Source organism: Mustela nivalis, assembly GCF_964662115.1.
Source record: "Mustela nivalis genome assembly, chromosome: 6".
NCBI lineage: Eukaryota > Metazoa > Chordata > Mammalia > Carnivora > Mustelidae > Mustela > Mustela nivalis.
The window spans coordinates 85,777,426-85,799,429 of record NC_139025.1 but is presented as its reverse complement, the minus strand read 5'-3'; the positions used below and the strand labels follow the sequence as shown (position 1 = coordinate 85,799,429).

At 37.4% G+C, this 22,004-nt stretch overlaps 1 protein-coding gene across 1 annotated transcript in view; it reads left to right on the top strand.

The window, feature by feature from the left end:
- KNL1 (kinetochore scaffold 1) overlaps positions 1 to 22,004 on the top strand; it is a 76,437-nt gene that overhangs the window by 13,847 nt on the left and 40,586 nt on the right. Inside the window, exons 3-8 of the mRNA XM_082735533.1 lie at positions 320 to 359; positions 1,276 to 1,335; positions 5,428 to 5,489; positions 16,853 to 16,905; positions 17,169 to 17,202; positions 19,933 to 19,970. Coding sequence (XP_082591659.1) covers positions 320 to 359; positions 1,276 to 1,335; positions 5,428 to 5,489; positions 16,853 to 16,905; positions 17,169 to 17,202; positions 19,933 to 19,970 — 287 coding nt within the window. The remainder of the gene's footprint in view (positions 1 to 319; positions 360 to 1,275; positions 1,336 to 5,427; positions 5,490 to 16,852; positions 16,906 to 17,168; positions 17,203 to 19,932; positions 19,971 to 22,004) is intronic.

Genomic DNA, 22,004 nt, shown 5'->3' with positions numbered 1-22,004 from the left:
AAGCGATAGCCAATTTAAAAGCATGTAAAAGAGGGACGCCTGGGTGGCTCAGTTGGTTAAGCAGCTGCCTTCCGCTCAGGTCATGATCCCAGTGTCCTGGGATCGAGTCCCACATCGGGCTCCTTGCTCAGCGGGGAGCCTGCTTCTCCCTCTGCCTCTGCCTGCCATTCTGTCTGCCTGTGCTCGCTCTCTCCCCTTCTCTCTCTCTGATAAATAAATAAAATCTTTAAAAAAAAAAAAAAAAAAAAGCATGTAAAAGATGCTGCGATGATGGCTTTTGAAAATTCAGTCTTTTACTAATGTGTCTATAAATTTGCAGTGACAATATGGACAGACTTGTTAGAAGACGACATTCTTCGGTAAGAAACACTTGAGTTCATAATTATTACTTTTTATTGAATGATGAATGTATGTAGCAGGAATTTTTACTGTAACATCACCATCCTACTCCCATTGGCTTCTGTTGATCTCTGGATACTCAAATATTTACCTGGTTACACAATTCTATAAATATACTAAAATTTGTATTTTTTGAGTTTCATGGTAACTTTATGAATTATATGCCATGTAAATGATACTTTAATAAAGTTTAAGAATATATTTAAATAGTGGAGCAAGACACAAAAAGTCCAACTCAAACTGATTTAAGCACAAAATTTACTGGATTTTGAAATTGAAAAATCCAAAGATAGGGATGACTTTTGGCACAACGTAACTGACCATGGGTTCCAATAATATCACAAGGTTAGGATTTTCTCTCACTTTTCTACTCTGACTGGTTCCTCTGGGTAATCTCCATTTTTGTACAAGCCTCTCCCCTGATTACTACAGTACCTCTAGCTCTCCCAAGTTCCAGTTTCAACTCCTAAATGAAAAAGTGTCTATTTCCTCAAGATAAAACAAAAACAAAGGACTTAGGATTGAATTATATTTCTTATTATGGGTCAAGTCCTCCTTCCTGAACCACTCACTATTGATGAGAGAATATCATGTGCACATTATTCTAGACCAGGGCTACATGTTGTGCCCTAGGGTTGGGGTGGAGCTTCACCCAGAACACATGGGATGAGAGTGATAATCAGGAAGGTGGGCAGGGAGAAGGGAATAGATGCCAGATATTTAAACCAACCACAAAGTATAACACTGAACAATATGAATTTGAGGAGTTTTAAAGGTTTTCACAGAAATTTTAACATCTTTACCTTTCTCCTATGGTGCAATTTGAATTGATTATTAATATTAATCCCATATTTTCTTGAATTCTAATTTTTCTAGATCTTGAAGCCCCCAAGGAGTCCTCTTCAGGACCTTAGAGGTGGGAATGAAACAGTTCAGGTAAGTCTCTAGTGCAAATGCTTTATGGATGACTATTTTCGATGATAGTTTTAATAGGAACTTTTTTACCTATATGAAGAGAGAACATCATAAATGATTTCTAGTTGAATGTGTACAAGTAAGTATTCAGTGGCTATCAGATTAAAATCCTAACTTTTGAGTAAGCTGGAATTCTTGATTTTTAAGCCCAGTTTACTTTTCTAGCCTTTCTTGCCACTGAGCCATCCAGGCATCCCACTTACCTTTTTTTTTTTTTTTTTAAAGAAATATATTAGTCTCTATTAGTTTCAGTATGTACTAGGATGGTATTATTATCTATATTAAGCTCAAGTCCACTTGTTTTGCCTGCTAAGGTGTTAATAGAGAGGATGAACATTCCTGATTTTTATAGTAAGACATACACAGTTATTAAGAATTTACATGGTAAAAGTCTATGTGGATTTTGTTTGTTTCTCTGTCATTTGCTTTTTGTATTTGGTATTTATGTGAGTATAAAGGTTTGCTCTTGTTAAAGAAGATGAGGGAAATAAAAACATCATTTTATACTCAAGAGATTCTCAGACTCACTAATCATTAGAAGACTGCAAGTCAAAACCACAGTGAGATATCACCTCATACCTACTACAGTGGCTATTGTAAAACAAACAAACAAACAAACAAACCAGAAAATAACAAGTGCTGGCTAAGATGTGGAATAATTGGAACTCTGGTACACTGTTATAGAAGTAAAATGTTGTAGCCACATGGAAAACAGTATGGTCGTTCCTCAAAAAATTAAAATAGAATTACCGTATGATCCAGCAATTTCACTTGTGGGTATATACCCAAAAGAATTGAAAGCAGGGTCTGGAAGAGACTTATACCCCTGTCATAGCAGCATTATTTACAGTAGGCAAAAGGTAGAAGGAAAACAATGTCCATTGACAGATGAATGGATAAACAAAATGTGGTATCAGTGGTATATTATTTGGCCTTAAAAAGAAGGAAGTTCTGACACACAGTACAGCAAAGATGAATCTTAAGGACATTATGCTAGGTGAAATAAACCAATCACAGAAAGACAAATATAGAGCTCCCCTGATTATTACAGTACCTATAACACCTGGGTGGTTCTGTTGGTTAAGTGTTTGACTCTTGGTTTCAGCTCTGGTTACACTGTCAGGGTCATGAGATTGAGCCCTGCATCAGGCTTCATGCTCAGCGTGGAATATGCTTTAGATTCTCTCTCTTCTGGGCACCTGGGTGGCTCAGCTGCTTAAGCAACTGCCTTTGGCTGAGGTTGTGATACTGGAGTACCAGGATCGAGTCCCACATCGGGCTCCCTGCTTGGCGGGGACTCTGTTTCTCCCTCTGACCTGTCCCCTCTCATGATCTCTCTCTCTCTCTCATCCTCCCCTCCCCCAAATAAATAAATAAATACAAATCTTTAAAAAAAAAAAAAAGATTCTCTCTCCCTCTCTTCCTTTGCCCTTCCCCCTGCTCTCTATCTCTCTGTCAAAAAAAAAAAAAAAGGCAAATACTTTATGATTCCATTTACAAATTACCTAATCAAATTCATAGAGGCCAAAAGCTAGGAGATTGGACTTGTTTAATGGATATGGACTTGCAGTTTTGCAGGATGAAAAGAATTCCAGAAATTGGTTTTACAACAGTGTATACCTACTTAACATTACTGAACTGTATCTTTAAAAATGGTTAAGATGTATTATAGTAAATAAATTAGCTAGTCACAGAAGGACAAATACTGCATGATACCACTTATATGAGCTTATATGAGGTATCTGAAATGGTCAAACTCATAGAAGCAGAGAGCACAACATTGATTGCTAGGGCTATAGAGAAGGGCAAAATGGGGGTTGCTAACAACAGGTATGAAGTTTCAGTTATACAAAGTAAGTTCTAGAAATCTATACAGCTTTGTGCCTATAATTAACAGTATTGTATTATACACTTAAAAATTTGTTGAGAGAATAGACCTAAAGAGTTCTGACCACTTTTAAATAAAAATTAAATTTGTTAAAGATTTATTTGTTTGAGAGCAGAGGGAAAGGGCAGAGGGAGAAGAGAGAGAATCTCAAGCAGACTCCATGCTGAGCTCTACAGAGCCCAATGCAGGGCTCAGTCTCATGACCCTGAGATCATGACCTGACCTGAAACTAAGAGTTGGATGTTGTATCAACTGAGCCACTCAAGCATCCCATAAAATTTAATTTAAAAACTGGTTAAGATGCTAAATTTTGTTATATGTGTTTTACCATCGTTAAATTTTTTTCTTAAATTGTAAAAATATAGTATAGTAAGTTTACCATAACAGTCTGCATATCACTTGCTCTGTCCCCAGTCTTTGTTCCTCTGCCCCCGCCCCAAGGTTTTATTTATTTATTTATTTGAGAGAAAGAGAAAGAGAGAATGAGCAGGGAGAGGGACAGAGGAAGAAGGACAAGCAGACTCCCTGAGCAGGGAGGCTGAAATGGGGCTCGATCCCAGGATCCTGGGAACATAACCTGAGGTGACCAAGACTCTTAACCTACTTAGCTGCCCAGGTGCCCCATTCTTATTCTTAATAGCAAAACAATCGTTCATTTATTTTTTTTTTTTTTTTTTAAGGATATATATATATTTTTAAAAGATTTTATTTATTTATCAGAGGGGGGGGGAGAGAGCAAGCACAGGCAGACAGAATGGCAGGCAGAGGGAGAAGCAGGCTCCCCGCTGAGCAAGGAGTCCCATGTGGGACTCGATCCCAGGATGCTGGGATCATGACCTGAGCCAAAGGCAGCTGCTCAACCAACTGAGCCACCCAGACGTCCCAACTGTCGTTCATTTAAAAGGAGAGAGAAAAAGTAAGGGACAGTAATCAACTTCCTTAAATATATGTTGTTTGTGTTGGTATGGAAAATCATATTCATGCTTTTTAAGTGTATTGAGATATTTCAGAGAAATAAATGATTACCAAAATTAATAATACCACATTAACTCAGAATAAGACTTGGTCTCTGTCAGTAGTACTTTGGAGACCTAATTTACAGTAGTTTCAGTAAGAATCATACCATATAAGGAAACAATAAACAAAACTGAAAAGCAACCTGTGGAATGGGAGAAGATATTTGCAAATGACATATCAGATAGAGGGCTAGTACCCCAAATCTATAAAGAACATGTCAAACTTAACACCCAAAAAAGAAAAAATCCCATCAAGAAATGGGCAAAAGATATGAATAGACATTTCTCCAAAGAAAACATACAAATGGCCAACAGAAACATGAAAAAATGCTCAGTAACACTCATCATCAGGGAAATACAAATAAAAACCACAATGGGATACCACCTCACACCAGTCAGAATGGCTAAAATTAACAACTCAGGAAACAACAGATATTGGGGAGGAGGTAGAGAAAGGGGAACCCTTTACACTGTTGGTGGGAATGCAAACTGGTGCAGCTACACTGGAAAGCAGTATGAAGGTTCCTCAAAAATTTAAAATTAGAACTACTCTGTGACCCAGAAATTACACTATGACGTATTTATCCAAAGAATACAAAGAGAGTGATTCAAAGGGGCACATGCACCCCAATGTTTATAGCAACAATGTCCACAATTATGAAGATACGGAAAGAAAATACAGATGTCTATTGACAGTTGAATGGATAAAGAAGATGTGGTGTACACACACACACTGGAATATTACTCAGCCATCGAAAAGAATGAAATCTTGCCATTTGCAATGATGTGGATAGAACTAGAGGGTATTATGCTAAGCAAAATAAGTCAGAGAAAGACAAATACCATGTGATTTCATTCATGTGGAATTTAAGAAACAAAACATGAACATAGGGGAAGGAAAAGAAAAAATAAGATAACAGTAAGAGGCAAACCATAGGAGTCTCTTAACTATAGGGAACAAACTGAGGGGAGGTATTGGGGGGAATGCAGTGATTGGGTGAGAGGCAATAAGGAGCACTTGATGTAATAAGCACTAGGTGTTATATGCTACTGATAATCACTAAACTCTACCCTGAAACTAACAATGCACTCTATGTTAACTGACTTGAATTAAAAAAGAAAATTATACCATATACTCTCTGCCCTTAGGAATCTAATGCTTTGAGAAATAAGAAAAGTTCTCGTCGAGTCAGCTTTGCAGATACTATAAAGTAAGTTGGAAGGAGGAATGATTAAAATGTTAAAGGTAATGATTTTTTGTGCATAAAACCAGGTATGTTAGTAATAACTGACTTGGGTAATCTGGGTTTTAATTACATATGCATTAGAGAATTATTATTTAAATTGTTTTTATATTATGCTTGAGAAACATTAAAAGCATCACCTCTAATAAATCAGAAACAAAACAGCTGTATCTTACCACTGTTAATTTAACTTTGTACTAAATGTGCTAATAAAAATAGAGGAAGTGGAGGGGCACCTGGGTGGCTCAGTGGGTTAAGCCTCTGCCTTCAGCTCAGGTCATGATCTCAGGATCCTGGGATTGAGCCCCTTATCGGGCTCTCTGCTCAGCAGGGAGCCTGCTTCCCCCATTCTCTCTGCCTGCCTCTCTGCCTATTTGTGATCTCTGTCTGTCAAATAAATAAGTAAAAATCTTTAAAAAAAAAAAAAAAAGGAAGTGGAGTTCTGAAAATTGGAAAGTGGGGATAAATGATAAATCTGTTACCTTTTGTAGATTAAATGCTTGTATATTAGGAAAATATAAGAATATCAATGGAAATACCTGTACAGATAAGTAGCAAGATACAAAATTATTATATGAAAATTAATATATTTCCTATTTATTTATTTATTTTTATAAAGATTTTTATTTATTTGTTAGAGAGAGAGAGAGATACAGAGCGCAAGCACAGGCAGACAGAGTGGCAGGCTAGGGGCAGAGGGAGAAGCAGGCTCCCTGCCAAGCAAGGAGCCCAATGTGGGACTCCATCCCAGGACGCTGGGATCATGACCTGAGCCGAAGGCAGCCGCTTAACCAACTGAGCCACCCAGGCGTCCCAATATATTTCCTATTTATATAAATAATAACCAGATAGAAGATAAGTGTGTGTTTTCCCCATTGTGTTATATTTTCTTGCTATGTATTTAATAATAAAAGCATAAAAGGATAAACCATTACTGAAGAGTACTAAAAAATTGTGCAAATGAAGTTTATAACAAGTTCCTGAATAAAAAGATTCAACATCACTGGGGTGCCCGGATGGCTCAGTCTCAAGCATCTGCCTTCAGCTGGGGTCATGATCTCAGGGTCATGGGGATCGAGTCCCACTTTGGGCTTCCTGCTCAGTAGGAAGCCTACTCCTCTCTCTCCCTCTGCTCCCCTGCTCCTGCTTTGTCTCATTCTCTATCTCAAATAAATGAATAAAATCTTTAAGAAGAGGGGGGAAAAAAAGAATTGTACTTTCTAGCATTATGAATTCTCATCTTGGGCTTTTGTTTATTGCTTTTTGATCCAAATTCTACCTAGACTAATAATAAGATTTTTGCCTTTTCTGTGTTTTGATTTCATTTGCCTGGTATACCTTTGTATATAGTTTCACCATGTCTGAGCAATGAATGGTATTCTGTATGTGACATCTTTTGGTTGCTGGGAAGTTCCAAACCATAGATACATAACATCTTTTTTGTTGTTGGTTGATAGTAATTTTAATTGTTTCATAACTTTTTTCTATTAATCTATTATCCATAAATTAGTCAATGTCTTCCCAGATATACATGAGTTGTCAATATTTCATATATGTTGAATTTTGAAAAAAGAAAAATCATGGTAAGATTTGGTATAATCAAAGACTAGCTGTTTCCTGCCAGTAAAATTCCCTAGGTGGTGTATTCCTTAGTAAAATTCCTTGCTACTGAGTTCTTGGGTCTTGGCCTTGGCTTTGCAGACTCCATATTTTTTGTTTTTACCAAAAATGGGTCATCTTATAGAGATGGGCTTATACTTAACAGATTCACTAGAAATTCGTGTATAAATAGAATGCTACTACTAAAAACATCATGAGAAACAAATGAATCTGAGTACTGAGTAGTTAGTACTTTCCTTAGAAACATTCTACCTAAAAAAAATAAATTATAATATAATGTAAATATGGCTTATTGATTATGAAATCTGTGCTATTACTTATTTGGAATATTCTGAATGTTTAATGGCACCAGGCCCTGAAATGTAATTTATCCATCTCCATAAGAGCTACATACACATCTATTGCAAAGCCTTGGATGCTTCTGTCTGTTTACTCTTTGAATAGGTATGGCCAAGATTTGATTTAATAAATCATTTTCTCCTGTTTCAGACTGACTTTTCTTTTACATGTTTTCTTTAGGTGTTTTCTGGTAATGTAAAATTAGCCAGATTTAATTTTCTGTTGGGCATTGATTATTCCCTGTGTTTGTTAGATTATTTTGTATAAATTACCTTTTTCTTTTCTTTTCTTTTCTTTTTTTAAAGATCGTATTTATTTGTCAGAGAGAGAGCAGGAGCACAAGCAGGAGTACAGAGGGAGAAGGAGGCTCCCTGCCGAGCAAGGAGCCTGATGAGGGCTCGATACCAGGACCCTGTGATCACAACCTGACTTGAAGGCAGATACCCAACCATCTGAGCCACCCAGGCGCCTCTGAATTAAAAATTTTTAAAGATTTATTTATTTATTTTAGAGAGAGAGAACACAGGGGCTGGTGTGGACAGAGGGAGAGGGAGAATCCCGAGCAGACTTCCCCACTGAGCACAGAGCCCTGCACTGGGCTTAATCTCAGGACCTGGAAATCATAACCCAAGCCAAAATCAAGTCTGATTGTTTACCAACTGAGCCTTGAATTAAGGGGTGCTTGGGTAGCTCAGTCAGTTGAGCATGCTACTCCTGATCTTGGGGTCTTGAGTTTCAGACCCACATTGGGTGTAGAAATTACTTAAAAAAGAAAAAAACCACAAACTTAAAAAAAAGAGAAAAAACTTTGTAACCACATACATACACATACACAAAAAGAGACAAAAATTTCACATTTCATATTTAAAACATTTTTTTTTAATTTAGTCAGTAACCATTCTTAATTAAAGTAGTTAAGCCAAATTACATTTGTTAAATTTAGTACACCCATTCTTCCTTTATTGTTGGGTAAATTTAACTGTATTGTAGATTTTTGTTTTGTTTTAATCAAAGATGGGTGTAGGGTTTTATTAAATGGTTGTAGAGCATCTATTAAAATAGCTATAGAATTTTTCACACTTTAATATGATAAAAAACTTTTTGGATGTTGGATTATCTCTGTATTCCTGGGATAAATCCCCAATGTATTATTAAATACTGTTTTAAAACATTACTAGATTCAAGGCACCTATATAAGGGAAGTGGGGGTATAAAAAGAGAGGTCATTGGAAAGTTTAACAAAAAAAGACTTCCAATTTTCCCCCCTTTTTTCTCCATTTTATGATTGAAAATCTATAACATACACAAAAGTAGGGAAAGTACTATGAAAACTCAGGCCATTTAGCAATTACAGTAGTTGTCAATTGTGGCCACTTTTGTTATACTATCCCCCCCGCCCATTTACTTCTCTTTCCACCTCCCACTGAATTATTTTCATGTGAATCCCAGATATTTCACTAGTTATATCTTTAAAAGATATAGAATATATTTTTTTTAAAGGTTTTATTTATTTGATAGAGACCACAAGTAGGCAGAGAGGCAGGCAGAGAGAGAGAGAGGAAGAAGCAGGCTCCCTGCTGAGCAGAGAGCCCGATGCGGGACTCGATCCCAGGACCCTGAGATCATGACCCGAGCCAAAGGCAGCGGCTTAACCCACTGAGCCACCCAGGCGCCCCAAGATATAGAATATTTTTAAAAAGTATGTTCACAATACTATTTTCAAATCTTTTAAATGCTTGCAGTAATTCCATGGTATCATCAAATATCTTGCCACTGTTCACATTTTTTCTGAGATATTTGGTATGATTCAGTATCCAAACAAAGTTAACATATTCCATTTAGTTCGTAAGTGTCTTAAATCTTCTAATCTCTTGGTTCCCTCTTCCTTTTTTTCTTATAATTTATTCTTTTTCTTTTTAAGATTTCATTTATTTGACAAAGCAAGAGACCACAAGTAGGGGAACAGCAGAGGGAGAGGGAGAAGCCGACTTCCCACTGAGCAGAGAGACTAACAAAGGGCTCCATATCAGGACCCTGGGATCCTGACCTGAGTTGAAGGCAGACGCTTAACTGAATGAGCCACCCATGCACCCCCTTATAATTTTTCTTTTAAAATCATTCTGGATTTTACTGATTATACCCACATGGAATAATATTGTGTAATATATTACTCAGATTGCTGCCAATTGGGTACTCTATCTGGAATGCTTGACTTGCCTTAAACCAAATGTTTTCCACAAGAATTCTTCCTGTGCTTTCATCGGACAGCACTTGATTATCAGTTATCTTTTTTTTTTTTTAAGTTTTTTTTTTTTTTTTTTTTTTAAGATTTTATTTATTTGTCGGAGAGAGAGCGCGAGCGAAAGTGAGCACAGGCAGACAGAGTGGAAGGCAGAGTCAGAGGGAGAAGCAGGCTCCCTGCGGAGCAAGGAGCCCGATGTGGGACTCCATCCCAGGACGCTGGGATCATGACCTGAGCCGAAGGCAGCTGCTTAACCAACTGAGCCACCCAGGCGTCCCTCAGTTATCTTTTTTGTGATGTTAACAGCCATTGATGATCATTGCCTAGATCCATTATTTCTTTAGAGTTTGCTAATTGATAATAATCTCATTCTGTTTCTGCATTATGGTTCATATGGGAAAGTCATGTTAAATTTTGGGGGAGGGGTGTCTTTATTTACTAGTTTCAGTATAATATGTTTGCTTCCTAGTATCCTTTAAAGTTGACTAATAAGGACTTTTTTCCAAATATCTTTACTTAAAGATATTTACTTTATCTAAATCGTGAACTTAAAACATATTTAATGTGTTTAATCTGTTATAGTTAGTATTTTGATACTCAAATTATTCTATCTTTGATGAGTGAAATCTCTTCAGATTAGTTTCTGATCTTTTGACATAACTCCAGTAATCTTTGATAGTGTCTTTGCTTTACAGTATACCAAGATATTCATGTTCATTTTACGTATTATCTGACTCAGACCTAGATGCAATAGGTTCTTTTCACTAATGAATTAATCATTGTTTCTAGGCCGTTCTGTTACCAAATCTATCAATTTACCTATTTACCACAGCTGTTAACTCAGGAGACAAATGGGTGAACCCTGGCTCACTGTGGCAGCCAACTCCTTCACCCTAGGGAAGCCAGAGAGGGCTGGACAAATTTAAAGCATAGCTCCTGGCTGGGTTTGTCAACAAACTTGGATAAATTCATCACAAGAGAAGCCAATAACTCAAGAGGCAGAGGTTTGAAAAAGAGAAAGGGAGAAATTTATTTGGAGTGCTGGCAGCTGGGGAAGGTGGCAGGCTTAAATCTTAACAATTGACCTCTCCACCTACAAGATGGACACCTAGAGTTTTTTAATGAGGAGAGATTCAGGAGTGTGTGTACAAGACAGCAGGCAACATGTCATCATAGGTGGAGGTCAGTATGTGTTCATGGTCATGGGCAGGGAAGGGGACACATGGAATGTCATCTTCTAGGTATTCTGTTGCTATCAGGGTTTTTCTGATCTGGCATCTTTGGATTTTCAGGTCATTGCAAAGCACCTTCATCAATGCCTCAAGAGAGTACAATAAAAAATAAATACAGTGGGGGCGCCTGGGTGGCTCATTGGGTTAAACATCCAGTTCTTGATTTCAGCTCAGGTTATCATCTCAAAGGTCATGAGATCCAGCAGCATGTTGGGCTCTGTGCTGAGAATTTTTTTTTTTTTTTTAAAGATTTTATTTATTTATTTGACAGACAGAGATCACAAGTAGGCAGAGAGGCAGGCAGAGAGTGAGAGAGAGGGGAAGCAGGCTCTCTGCGGAGCAGAGAGCCCTACTCGGGGCTCGATCCCAGGACCCTGGGATCATGACCTGAGCCGAAGGCAGAGGCTTTAACCCACTGAGCCACCCAGGTGCCCCTGTGCTGAGAATATTTTTAAAAATATTCTCTCCTTCCTAGAAGCAACTTCTAAGGGATTTTATTTTCCTTTTAGATTTAAAAAAAAAATTTTTTTTTAAGATTTTATTTATTTATTTGAGAGAGAGAGTACAAGAGTGAGAGAGAGAGCAGGAGCTGGGGGAGGGAGGGTTGAGCAGAGAGCCTGATATGGGACCTGGGTCCCAGGACCCCAAAATCATAATTTGAGCTAAAGGCAGATGTTTTACCAACTGAGTCACACAGGCACGCCTTCTGCTTAGATTTTGAAAACTTGGTGATCTTGAGGATCTTGAATGTGCCTTTCTTTTGAATTATTTTTCCAGTAAAATTATGTCATTTCAATAATCACATTTTTTTAGTGTATTTATTTTTAAGTAATGTCTTTACCCAATGTGGGGTTTGAACTCATGACCCTGAGATCAAGAATCACATGTTTCCAGTTGAGCCAAGGAGGTGCCCCTGAAATTATCATATTGGAATGATCATTTTACTGTAAGATCACCTGTGTCAAATCATTGAAAGTGGGTTTATATATGTCAAAATTTGATTTTTTATTAATAGCTAATATTATTGAATATTTACAGTGTTAGGTATGCTACTATATGCATTCATTGCTCATTGAATCCTAACAGTCATATCTCATTTTATGAATGAGGAAACTGAGGCTTAGTTTAAATAGTTTGTTCAAGTTCCCATACTTTTTAAGAGGTAGGGCTCAGACTTTGGACTATTTCTCATCAGACTATTCTTAATCCTTATATTCTTGTATTTTTCACATTGTTGGTATTTTTCCTCTCATTACCCTTATTATTTGTAGGATTAGACTGTATTTTCTAGGTCTGTCTGATTTTTCCTTTTTTAAGATTTTATTTATTTATTTGACAGACAGAGATCACAAGCAGGCAGAGAGGCAGGCAGAGAGAGAGGAGGAAGCAGGCTCCCTGCTGAGCAGAGAGCCCGATGTGGGGCTCAATCTCAGGACCCTAGGATCATGACCTGAGCCGAAGGCACAGGCTTTAACCCACTGAGCCACCGAGGCGCCCCTGATTGTTATTTATTTTTAAAGATTTTATTTATTTATTTGAGAGAGAGAGAGTGAGAGAGAACATGAAATGGGAGAAGGTCAGAGGGAGAAGTAGACGACCTCCGCCAAGCTGGGAGCCCAATGCGGGACTCGATCCCAGGATTCCAGGACCATGACCTGAGCTGAAGGCAGTGGCCTAACCAACTGAGCCACCCAAGTGCCCTGTCTGATTGTTATTATAATGCTTCTCTTCCTGTTTCCCTTTTTTTTTTTTTTTTTAAGATTTGCTGTTTATTCTGTTTATTTGGCTTGTTTTATAATGAGCTTGGTTAATAAATATTTCTGGAAGTCAACAGGGAACTTTGGAAACCAAAAGAGTAACTAGCATAGAATTCTTATCCTGTTTATCCATATTATATATATACATATATGAGTAAATAGCATTTTCTACTCAAATTTGTGTTTTTGATGATGGAATGTTATAATGAGAAGTACCCTGGGGTGCTTGGCTGGCTCAGTTGGTAGAGTATGCGACTTTATCTTGATCTCAGGGTCATAAGTTCAAGCTCCATGTTGGGGGTAGAGTTTACTTAAAAATAATAACAATAAATTATGGGACACCTGGGTGGCTCAATCGGTTAAGCATGTGACTTCGGCGAAGGTCATGATCTTGCAGTCCTGGGATCCAGCCCTGTGTGAGCCTGCTGTAGGCTCCATGCTCAGCTGGGAGTCTTCTTGTCCCTCTGCATCCTTCCCCCACTAACCCCCACTCATTTTCACTCTCCGATCAACAAGTAAATTCTTTAAAAATAATAATAATAAGGATAAATTTAAAAAATAAATAAGTAGGATCACCTGTGTGGCTCAATTGGTTAAGTATCTGACTCTTGATCTTGGCTCATGTCTTGATCTCAGTCTTTTATTGTGAGTTCAAGCCCCATATTGGGCTCCATGCCTGGAGCTTACTAAATAAGTAAGTATAGTCCAGACTGTATGTTTTAGTGAGAAAGTTAAAGCCAGGGACATGATATGACTTTCCCAAGGTAATGTAAGTAGTGACAGAACCACAATTGTAAAATAGGTCTCCTGACTCCTAGTCTACTGGTTTTTCCACTTCTTCTGATAAACTTTCCCAAAGACTACTAAACTTAGTCCACCCTTTTCTTTCCTTGGATATAATCTATTCATTATACTTACTTTGCTTTAAAATGGCTCCAGGGTGTTGAAAGGAATTTCAGGTTCAAAACAAAAAAAACTGGAACAATTCTAACTTAATACTAAATAGTCCCTAGTTCAAGTCATTTAACAGAGCATCAATTTCCTCCTTTTTTTAGGATGGAAATAATAGTCCTTACATATCTCATAGTGTTACTGCATGGCCAAAATAAGACAGTATATATTATCACAAATAGTGTCAATCTAACACTATTATATTTAACACTATTGTATTCTATTTAACACTATGATATTATCACAAATAGTGTCATTAAACAATGAGTAGTGTTTCAAAAGATTATCTTTGTTAAATAGATTAATTGAAAAAGAACTGTAGGATTCTAGATGTAGAAACAAGCATCATAAAACTCTCTTAATAATTCCCAGCTCACTGAATTGTTAGAATTAACCTATATTTTCCATTACCCTTGTAAAATATACTGATATCTATAGCACAAAGAATGCTCTTTCCTATCCATAAACTTCAGATCCTGAGAATCGATTGATAGGCTTACCAAGAAGTATTTGTCTTGTTTATCTAGTTGAAGTTGTTGTAATTGCATAATTTAACTTAATATTAGATAAACTGATGAAAATTAGTTCAAAGACAAAGTTATTTCTGTGAACATTGTAAGGAACAGCTAGGGAAAGCGTGATAAATGTGAGTTTATTTTTAAAAATTCTTTCAAATTTGGTATGGCTGAGACAACCACAGGGAAATCTTTCATGAAAACCTAGAAGGATTCTTTGTTCATATTACTTGAAAGTTTCTTTGTTGGGGGGGCGCCTGGGTGGCTCGGTGGGTTAAAGCCTCTGCCTTCTGCTCAGGTCAGATCCCAGGGTCCTGGGATCCAGCCCCGCGTTGAGCTCTCTGCTCCACAGGGAGCCTACTTCCTCCCCTCTCTCTCTGCCTGCCTCTCTGCCTACTTGTGATCTCTCTCTCTCTGTGTCAAATAAATAAAATCTTTAAAAAAAAGAAAAAGTTTCTTTGTTGGGACTCCTGTGTGGCTCAGTTGGTTAAGCATCTGCCTCCAGTTAAGGTCGTGATACCGGGTCCTGGTATCCAGCCCTACGTCAGGCTCCTTGCTTCCTCTGCCTGCCACTCCCCTCGCTTGTGCTCTTTCTCTTTCTCTCTCTCTCTCTCTCTGTGTCAAATAATAAAATCTTTTTAAAAAGTTTCTTTGTTTATTCCATCTTATAAATACACTAAAATTGTATCAGTAGATCCTCTCAAAAGTAAAGACTTCAGATTGACATTCAGAAATTTGCAAATTAAAAATAAATTGCAAATTAAAATCCACTATGTGTTTTAATTTTTTTAAATATTTAAATTTTGTTGGGTTCAGATAAGATTCTTCATTTTAAGTTTTTTTTTTATTAAAGGACCAACTACTGATACTGCTCATATTGAATAAAAAGCTTTCTGTTCTATTGTAAATCATTTGAAGAAAAGTTGTTTCAAGTATTGGTTTGTAGTTATAAACTCAGGTTTTGAAATCAGACAGATTTGGGTTTGCATTTTGGCTTTGCCACTTGTTGGGTATATGACCCTGGGAGTTACTTAACCTTTACGACCTTCAATATCTACACCTGCAAAATAACATGATAATTGTTATAATCATTTTTTTTTTAAAGATTTTATTTATTTGGGCCGCCTGGGTGGCTCAGTGGGTTGGGCCTCTGCCTTTGGCTCGGGTCATGGTCTCAGGGTCCTGGGATCGAGCCCCGCATCGGGTTCTCTGCTCAGCAGTGAGCCTGCTTCCCCCTCTCTGCCTGCCTCTCTGCCTACTTGTGATCTCTCTCGCTCTCTGTCAAATGGATAAATAAAAAATCTTAAAAAAAAAAAAGATTTTATTTATTTGACAGACAGAGATCACAAGCAGGCAGAGAGAGGAGGAAGCAGACTCTATGTGGAGATGGATCCCAGAACCGTGCATTATGACCTGAGCCAAAGGCAGATGCTTAACTGACTGAGCCATGCAGGCACCCTTGTAATTGAACAAAAATTTCTTTCTTATTAAGAATAGCTTCTCGGGGGCACCTGGGTGGCTCAGTGGGTTAATCCTCTGCCTTCGGCTCAGGTCATGATCTCAGAGTCCTGGGATCGAGCCCTGCATCAGGCTTTCTGCTCAGCAGGGAGCCTGCTTCCCCCTCTCTCTGCCTGCCTCTCTGCCTACTTGTGATTTCTCTCTGTGTGTGTCAAATAAATAAATAAAATTTAAAAAAAAATAGCTTCTCGGGGCACCTGGGTGGCTTAGTGGGTTAATAAAGCCTCTGCCTTCACCTTGGGTCATGGTCCCAGGGTCCTGGGATCAAGCCCCACATCAGACTCTCTGCCTGGCGGGGAGCCTGCTTTCCCCTCTCTCTCTGCCTGCCTCTCTGCCTACTTGTGATCTCTCTCTCTCTCTGTCAAATAAATAAATAAAATATTTTTTAAAAATAGCTTCTTAATAATGAATGATACTTCATATTAGAACAAAAATGAATTAGCCAGATTTTTCAAGGCAGATATCAAATGCTGCTTCCCCAAAAGCTTAATCATCCCAATCATCCCTTTCCTCTGGACTCTGTGCCACCTTATCTGAACTGTTAATAACTAAAGTCAGTGAAATAATGTTTATAATTATTATTTCAGCTCTCTACATACAGTGAAAACTCATTGAGATCAAGGATCATGTATCAGACTCTAGTATATAGCATCATGTGTGTAATGAGTGTTTAAGAAATGTTTTGTTGAACAGAGTGAATATTTTAGGTTTTTGAAAGGGATAAAATGATTTTTGTCAGAGTTCATAAAAAACAGGTTTTAATGTAAATGAATTTTGGCATTTGAAATATTAATAGTACATGATGTAGCAAAGAGGAAGCTGAAATCAGTTATCTTTATCTCAGAACACACTATAAATTAACACCATAGGGTTCTAATTAAAAATCGCAGATTTTCAGGGGCATCTGGATGGCTCAGTTGGTTAAGTGTCAGATTCTTGGTTTCGGCTCAGGTTGTGATCTCAGAGCCTGAGATTGAGCCCAGCCTCAAGCCATATTGGGCTCCATGCTCAGCAGAGAATCTGCTTGTCCCTCTCCCTCTCCTCTTCCCCCCAGCTACCAGCCCTGCCATTGCTTGTGCCCCCATCCCAAATAAATAAATAAATAAAATCTTTTTTTTTATTGCAGATTTTCAGTAATTTTTATTTTCTTTTCTAGAGTATTCCAGACAGAATCTCATATGAAAATAGCAAGAAAGTCAGAAATTGCAGGTAAATATGTTATTGCTATCCCTGCTAAATCTGTTTTCTGTTAAATTTTACTGTAACTATTTAACCAGGTAACAGGTAAAACTGTCTTATTGCATAAAAAGTATCCCTTGAGCTATGGGGGCAGGAAATAAAGTGGATAGTTAGTACTTTTCTTTTTTTTAAATGTTGTTAATTTTTTTTGTTGTTGTTAATGTTCTTATGCAATTTTTCTAATGCCTTATCAGTATATCCTTGAACAAATTTACTTTTTATTTTATTTTTAGAAACAGAAGTGGGAGAAAATGTTTTGTTTATACAGTAAGTAAAGAAAATGTGATTCGAATTATATTTTAAAAGTTCTTTATTCCTATCAAATGCAGTGTTTTTGTTGTTGTTTTTTAAAGATTTTATTTGTGGGTTTTTTTTTTAAAGATTTTATTTATTTATTTGATAGAGAGAGATTACAAGTAGACAGAGAGGCAGGCAGAGAGAGAGAGAGAGAGGGAAGCAGGCTCCCTGCTGAGCAGAGAGCCCTATGCAGGACTCAATTCCAGGACCCTGAGATCATGACCTGAGCCGAAGGCAGCGGCCTAACCCACTGAGCCACCCACCCAGGCGCCCCACATTTTTTTTATTTTTTATTTTTTTATTTTAAAAGATTTTATTTATTTGTCAGAGACAGAGGGAGAGAGAGCGAGCGAGCACAGGCAGACAGAGAGGCAGGCAGAGGCAGAGGGAGAAGCAGGCTCTCTGCCGAGCAAGGAGCCCGATGTGGGACTCGATCCCAGGACCCTGGGATCATGACCTGAGCCGAAGGCAGCTGCTTAACCAACTGAGCCACCCAGGCGTCCCAAGGCGCCCCACTTTTATTTGTTTTTTGACAGACAGAGATCACAAGTAGTCAGATAGGCAGGCAGAGAGAGAGGGGGAAGCAGGCTCCCCGCCAAGCAGAGAGCCCAATGTGGGGCTTGATCCGAGGACCCTGAGATCATGACACGAGCCGAAGGCAGAGGCCCAACCCACCGAGCCACCCAGGCGCTCCAAATGCAGTGTTTGTTTTTTTAAAATTTATTTTAAAAAAATTTTATTTATTCATTTGAGAGAGAAAGAGAGAGCATAAGCATAGGTTGCGGCGGGAGAGGAGGGGCGGGGAGTAGGCTCCCCACACTGAGCAGGGAGCCCAACACTGGGCTCAGTCCCAGGACCCTGAAATCATGACCTGAGCTGATGGCAGATGCTTAACAGACTAAGCCACCCAGGCACCCCAAATGCAATGTTTTCTAACTTAATAGTCTTTTTAAAAAATTTCTGTGACCTTTTGTGGAATACTTAGGATTAATTTAGAAAACAGATTCTTCACAGAATTTAATATGCAGCTATCTCTGATTAAGTGTGTGCATTTTATACTTATCCTTTTAACAGAATGATGAAACACTCTACTTTCACAAGAAACTCCTTAAATACAAGTTAGTATAAACAATAAAACCAAGTTTTCAGTTTTTTCATTAGTTTTTCTTATTATATTAATATATAGAAAAATAAATACCAATTGCTCTTAAACAAATGGAAAGATGCTTATTTCATTCTTCATAAGAGAAATACAAAGTTAGGTTATTATTGAGATATAGTTTTTCATCTAATCAATTAAGAATATAGGTAAGGGACACCTGGGTGGTTCAATCCATTAAGCCTCTGACTTAAGGTCAAGTCATGATCACAGGGTCCAGGGATCCAGCTCCATAGTCAGCTCTCAGCAGGGTGTCTGCTTCTCCCTCTCCTTCTGCCCCTCCCCCCATTTGTACACTCCCTCTCTTTCTCAAATAAATAACTAGAACTTAAAAAAAAAAAGAATATAGGTAAAAAGTCACTCATTGCTAGTGGATATAAATTGAAGAAGGCTGTTGGCAGTATCACTCAAAATTTCAAATACACATGCCCTTTGATCAGTAATTTCACATCCAGGAATTTATTTCAAGATACTTGTAAATGTTTAAAATGATGAACATATAAAGTTATTCACTGCAGTGTTAATTGTAATAGCAAAGGAGTGGCTCAGTTGGTTAAGGGTCTGCCTTTGACTCTCAGGTCATTGATCCCAGGGTCCTGGAATTGAGTCCCACTTAGGGCTCCCTGCTCAGGAGGGAGCCTGCTTCTCCCTATGCCTGCTGCTTTGCCTGCTTGTGCTCCTCTCTCTCTCTGTCAAATAAATAAAATCTTTTAAAAAATAGCAAATGATGTAAAAGATCCTAAGGATCTATCAATAAGGGACTGGTTAAATAAATTATAAGTTTTCCATGTAATGGACTACTGTTGAGCTGGAAAAAAATATTCTTTTTATATACTGATTCAGAAAATTCTGAATTCTTTTTATATACTGATACAGAAAATTCTATGAGGAGCTTAGGCTCCCCACAGTTAACCACTACTGAATATAGAGCCCAGCATGGGGCTTAAACTCAACAACCTTGAGATCAAGACCTGAGCTGAGATCGAGTCGGATGCTTAACCGATTAAGCCATTCAGTGGCCCTGATAATTTTAGATGTCTTTGCAGAAACTTAAATATATATCCAAGTGCATATTTATCTTTAGTTTTTGTTCTTAACAAGACAAAAATGAGAACACTTAATGTCTTATAGCACTTTCTATGTTGTTACATATAGATATACTTAAGTCTTTCGTAACTTGTTATATGTTTGCATCAACATTCAGTCAGCTCCTTGATGATGGATATTTGGGTTGTTTTCTTTTATTTGCTTTTTTTAAAGGCTAAACCTCTAGAAAATGAATTGTTTTGTAGGTTGTTCTTTAAAAAAAAAAACAACCTATTTTAATAGTACTTTGAAATTGACAAAACCTTAAGACCAGTCTGAAAAGGGTCCTTTAACTGCCTTGTAATTTTTTCTGCCAGAGTTAGAGGAGCCTTTTTACAGATGTCATATTTTTCTGCCAGTTACTGTATGAAAACCTTTCACCTTCCCTACTCTTTCAAATGTTGTGATTCTTGGTAATTCTTTGGGGTATAGATTTTTTAATTTTTAATTTTTAGGAGTAAGAATCCAGAAGATAACTACTGTGAGATTACTGGTGAGTATGACCAGAATACTTTTCTTACCACATAACTCTCTCTTCAGACAAATTTCATACAAAGTAATGTGTAAAAGAACTATGGGGAAAAATGTAAATAGCTCTGTTCCTTATCCAAAATCTTCAGTATGAAATTTCACAAACTTACTATTATTTCTGCCAAACCTTCTGTTCTACTTGTTTTATTTATTTATTTATTAAATATTTTATTTATTTATTTGACACACAGAGAGAGATAGAGATCACAAGTAGGTAGAGAGGCAGGCAGAGAGAGAGGGGGAAGCTGGCTCCCCACTGAGCAGAGAGCCCGATGGAGGGCTCGATCCCAGGAACCTGAGATCATGACCTGAGCCGAAGGCAGAAGCTTAACCCACTGAGCCACCCAGGCGCCCCTGTTTTCTTTATTTTGGATTCCCAGTCATTCATTCACTCAAGTCAGAAATAAAGTCATTTTTGAACTTTTTCCTCATTCCCCATATCCATTTGTCTTTACTCTCTATTCTTTGTCTTAAATATCTTGCAAATCTTTTACCTCCTTTCCATTCCTTCTGCCACTGTTTAAGTTCAAATCTTTATTATTCATTATTCTTTCATGGGCTATTATATTTAGTTTCTTATCCCTATAATCCATTCTACATATTTCTAAATCTGATATTACCTCCCAACTTAAAATTGTTCAATGACACTTTTTTCCTTACAGGGTAAAACCCACATTCTTTGGCATAGATTTTGAAAGCTCTTTAAAAATTTGACTTGACTTCTCCCACCTTATCTCTTGTCCTTTATCGATAACTTATTCTATCCCATGAAGAAGTATTTATAGATGCCCATGTCGACTTTTTTTGTGTATCCATTTGTAAATGCTGTTTTTTCTCTCTGAAGTGCCCTTTCTACTCCACGTTGCCTATCAATCCTCTCATTTTTCACCTAACCTAGTTTTTCATGTGCTTAACCTCAGTGCTATTCAGTGTAGCCAGTCCAAGGTGCCTGGAGCTGTCGGTGGAGCATGCAACTCTTGATCTCAGGGTTGTGAGTTTGAGCCCCACATTGGGTGTAGAAATTACTTAAAAATAGAATCTTAACAAAATAAAAAACAAAAACAAAGTAGCTAGTCCACAAACTGTTATAATCCATGACAGAAAAGGAGCTTACACAGAATATGAATCAACTATGGCAGTAAGCTACTGTTTAGTTATCTGACATTTTTTTCATAGCAAAGCTTTCTTGATGAAGGAAATAGCACATAACTTACATTGGCTATAGTCTCCTTATTTCTTCATGTATTTCTTCACAGACTGGCACCACAAATCATCAAGTTGTACTGGCTTAAATGGAGCCTTTTCTGACAAAACCAAGGAGTCACTCTGTCCTGTAATGTTATAATACCCCTTTTATTTCTTAGTCTTTTGTAGAATTTATCACATTGTGTTTACTTCTGGCTCTTTAATTGAACTAGGAACTCTGAGTCCAGAAATTTTGTCTGTTCTTTGTGGCGTAGTAGGGAGTTGAGTTTTGGGACACATAATAGGTACTGAGTAAGTATTTGTTGAATAAGTGAATGAAAGCTTATTATATAAGTAAGATTTTTAACAAAAGAACTATAATTACTTCATCATATTCAGTCAAGATTGTCATAAACTCTTTAAAATGTTCCGAAGATTTTTGTGCTAAGCACTGGGTGTTATATGGAAGTGTTGAAAAATGTTTTAGAGATTTGCCTTTAAGCTTAAGTATTATAAAATGTATTTCCTGTTTTATTGCAGCATCTTCAGTCCCTTCTTTATTTCCAAAGTCCATCCGTTACCCAAATCTTTAGATTTCAGTTCTAAAGTATCCTGAGTCTAATCCTTTATTTTCTTTCTCCTTTTCTTTTTCCCAAACAGAAATTTTCTTCCCGTTTGTATCTGCACTATTCCAGCAGTTCCTCATTGGTTCATCTTCTCTTAAATCTACTTTTTTCCTCCTTCTCTGGAGTTATTTTTATAAAATGCACATCTCATCACGGTAACGTCTGGATTCTTTAACATAGAATAA